Raw genomic sequence first — 4139 nt, 5'->3', positions numbered from 1 at the left:
GAATAGAGACATATTAATTAATGTTTAAAAATTATATATAGATTAACATTTAAATTTGACCAAAAAATTAAAATTGTGAATTTATTAAAAGTAAAAAAACAAAATATTTTAATTAAAAATTAGAAAACTAAAATCATAAACTTTTTAAACATAAAATGTCTTCATTAAAAAAAATAAAAATAAAAATAAAATTACAACTTAAAAAATTATAGGTTGAACAAAATTATACCACAATCTCAAATCTAAAAAATGATATGATATAAATATATGAGATTTGAGGAAAACAGGGGAGTATAATTCTCATCCACAAATAGTTCATTTTGTAGTACAAACTTGTAACGAGGGCCTCTCATCCTCCCTTGATCTCTATTAAACCCCCATCAAAGCCAATTACAAAACAAAATAAACCAACCCCTCAACTACCTAACCACCCTTCAGTCACTCTGCCTCTCAACCCTAATTTCCAATTTTTTTATTTTTAATTCTCCCTTTCTCCCCCTCTTTCCCTGTCCCTCCTTTTCCCCGGTAAAAAGAGAAACAAAAAGCTGAGGACCTCCCCAAACTTTGCAAACATGCAAATTCACCACCACCACCAAAGCCTAAACTTTAAGCAACCAAAATCCCCCTCTTCTCTCTATCCTCCCATCCATCTTCCCCATCAACAAAAATAGTAACAAATCCCATTTCCCTCTCTCTCCCCCAAAATAAAACAAAAAAAAAATCCATTCTTTCTCCATTTTCAACCCCATTTCCCCCCAAAAATCCAATCTTTCCCCATACCCACCTCCCAAAATCTCTTCTTTCTCCAAACCCAAATCCCCAATTCCCCCAAATCCAACCAAAGAGAATCAAACACACAAAAAAGAAAACAAATTTGTAGCTTCCCACCTTCAATGTGGCGACCGTGGGGCAAATCAACTGTTCGAATTCACAGCGCGTCTTCATCACCCTCTTCCACATTCTCTTGTTCTTCCTTCAAAGACATTCAAACCCTTTGCCTCGACGAACCCCCACAACAAAACCAGCATCATCAACAATTACCCTCTCCTTCCCCCACAAGAAAACCCTCCGTTTTCCACCGAGTCCGACTCGCCAACTCGCTCCTCCGAACCTGGTCAACTCACCTCCACCCCCAACCCCAACCTCCCAAACTCCCCGAACCCCCCGAATCCGAACCTGATGTTGTCGTCTCGAAACCCGAACCACAACAACCTGCGATTTATTATTTCCCGGGCGCGGAACAGCGCGTGGTGGTGTACTACACGAGCCTGCGCGTGGTGAGGCCCACGTTCGAGGCGTGCAAGAGCGTGCTCTCCATTCTACGCGGCTTCCTCGTCCAAATCGACGAGCGTGACGTGTCCATGGACTCGGGCTTCACCGCCGAACTCAACCGAATCATGGGCCGGCCCGTGCCCGGCCCTGGCCCATCATTGCCGCGCGTGTTCATCGCTGGCAGGTACGTCGGTGGGGCCGAGGAGGTTCGACAGCTCAATGAGGTTGGCGAGCTCAAGAAGATCCTCATGGACCTGCCCGCAGTGGATCCCACCACCGAGTGCCACGTGTGCGCGGGTCACAGGTTCGTTCTGTGCGACGAGTGTAACGGTAGTAGGAAGGTCTACGCCGAGAAGACCGGCTTCAAAACGTGTAACGCGTGCAACGAAAACGGTCTCGTTAAGTGCCCTTCTTGTTTTCCTTCTTCTACTTCTCTACCCAAATTTAACAATGAAATCCAAAATTGAAACCATTTTCTCTCTTTTTTTTTTCTCTCTCTTAAATTAATTGTTTAGGTTTTGTTTTTGGATAATTGAGTTTTGTAGTTTTTTTTTTTGGACGTGTGAGAATGAATATGTATAGGCCCTCTGGAAGGGTAATATTTTGAAGACTGACTTTCTTTTTCTTTTACTAAATCACATTGTACTTTTTTTTATAACAAAAAGTTGTGGATATTTGAATTTTGATTTATTATATTTGATATATTTGCCCTTTAATTTGTGTATGTTAGTTTTGATTTATATTATTATTAATTGAGTGAGGATTAATTTCGGGTGTATAGAAAATGTTGAAGTGAATTCTTATGTTGTCAATTTTGTATACTGCATTTTTTGTATTATCATGATTGGTATCTTTGTGGAGGAATTGGTGAGAATCATTTTGATGCAAAACAATGTAGGAATTAGTATTTATTTGAGGAGTGTTATGGTAACTATGTTTAATTACACGAAAAGTGTGTATAAAGGGAAGAGTGATGTGGCTATGATCAATTATATGAGAAACAAAGAACAAAAGCCCAAACTCCAAAGAGTTTGTGCCTGTGCTGAGAAACAATGATGCAGAACCATATGTAACAACATTAGACAGAATTACCATCATATGTATGTTTTTTTTCCTTGTTTAGGTAAGTAGATTGTCAATTTCTGTAACTTGATCCAGTATTTATCTTGGTCGTCGTCATCTTGAGCTAGATTTGGATGCATTCTGGAGATTTGCTAGAAATAGTTTGTCTTTATTATGTTCCAGTTTTGGTTTAAGTTTGGGGTTGTTGGATTGAAACCCTCCACTGTAATATTCACAAAATGATCTTCTATAGCATGTGGGAGATTGAGGATTCTACATTTATCTAACAAACTTGCTGAATACACCTTTTGTGGGGATGATATTTGATTCTTTTAAGCCTGTAATATTTTCTTCTCCTGTTAGTAGATGCCATTCATTCAAGCATTGACCCCATTCTATTATAGATGAGGCAAGTCACCAAGTTGAGTTGATCCACCCAGCTTGTATGATATTATTGAGATTCGAAACTTGGTTCATTTATTAGCTTGTTAAACTTAGATCATGAACTAAATGAATTGAATTTTGAGTTGAAAATTGAACTCATAAAATAAATGAACTTGAATCATGCGTAGTGCTGACAAAATGATTTGTGCCGTTGCTGATAATTGTTATCGATATTTTGGTTTTGAATCGGTGATGAGTTGATGGGTATTGTTACAAATATAGACAGGCCAAATTTATATGAATGCGTGAGCTTTTTTTTTCTTCTCTCACTAAAAGTGAGTCAGATTTTGGCGACGATTTTTCATTGGTAAAGGTGTAAAACCATGCATATTTCACACCACTATTATGATTGTCACAACAAATATTGATAAAGCCTGAGTTTCTAATATCCAAATTTACACTTCATAGAATATGTTCACAAGTTAATATGTATTGTTATTTTGGAAATTATTCCTGGAAGGTAATAATTCATATATTTTAATTATTTATTTTGGGAGAATACCATTGTAGTCTGTAGAACACCATCGCTATTCTCTAACCATAATATTGGCCTTGATGCTGCAAAGATTTGATCAAACTAGGTAGCAAGCAGGCCATACACTGAATCGAGTGTATCCAACACAACGATAATTCATAACTGGTTATGATTTCTAATTCAAGCTTGTACGGTTTGTATTAACTCATGGGTTTGTTCTCATTACATGGACTTCAATTATAGGTGATGACAAGATATGTTAACAAGTGAAGAGTATCCACATGGATAGCGAAAACTAATTCAGTCGTTTTCTTTTGGCAATGTAGTTGTCACTTCACTAGGGATATTCAAAAACTGCAATTACTACATGCTTTTATTCTTATTAATGTACCATCAATGGTTAAACATTAAAACTCTAATATGATCCATTAATTGCAATATAATGATAACCAGCTTGGAAACGGGTAAGACTTTGCACCAAACTTATAATGATATCATCATAAATGTCACTTTCTTTAAGTTGGATGACGAAGCTGACATGCTACTTGGTTGTGCGTTCAATACTAGTAGATGAAAAATTTGTTGTCTTGTTCCTTAATTTTAGCTAGAAACCCTTGATACTGTTGATAAAATAAAAATCCTTTAATTTTGATCGAACAAGTAAAAAAAAATTAGACCCTTCATTTCTTTTTATTTGTCTCCTTTTGAAAAAAATAAATCGCTACAATTTTATTTCTGTCCTTCAAAAGGTTTATAACTATTACTATTGATTGTTATCTTTCCGGTTACACTTCGATCTTAATTTTTAAGTACTTTACACACTTGTCATAAATGAGAGAAAACGTTAATGGAAGTCGCATTAGCAAGTTAAAAAATAATTTCCATA

At 36.5% G+C, this 4139-nt stretch overlaps 1 protein-coding gene across 1 annotated transcript; it reads left to right on the top strand.

Moving 5' to 3' along the window:
* Positions 1-347: 347 nt before the first annotated feature.
* LOC114396799 (uncharacterized protein At5g39865-like) lies at positions 348-1965 on the top strand. The gene has a single exon (XM_028358972.1). It carries the CDS (start codon positions 894-896, stop codon positions 1737-1739), a length of 846 nt encoding a protein of 281 aa, XP_028214773.1. The 5' UTR covers positions 348-893; the 3' UTR covers positions 1740-1965.
* The last annotated feature ends 2174 nt before the right edge of the window (positions 1966-4139 follow it).

The sequence above is a fragment of the Glycine soja genome, chromosome 2 (assembly GCF_004193775.1).
Source record: "Glycine soja cultivar W05 chromosome 2, ASM419377v2, whole genome shotgun sequence".
NCBI classification, from domain to species: domain Eukaryota; kingdom Viridiplantae; phylum Streptophyta; class Magnoliopsida; order Fabales; family Fabaceae; genus Glycine; species Glycine soja.
Note: the sequence above shows the minus strand (reverse complement) of the source record. Positions and strands in the feature narration are given on the sequence as shown.

Coding starts and splice junctions, on each gene's coding strand:
- LOC114396799 (XM_028358972.1), top strand. CDS start 894: ATGTGGCGACCGTGGGGCAAATCAACTGTTCGAATTCACAGCGCGTCT.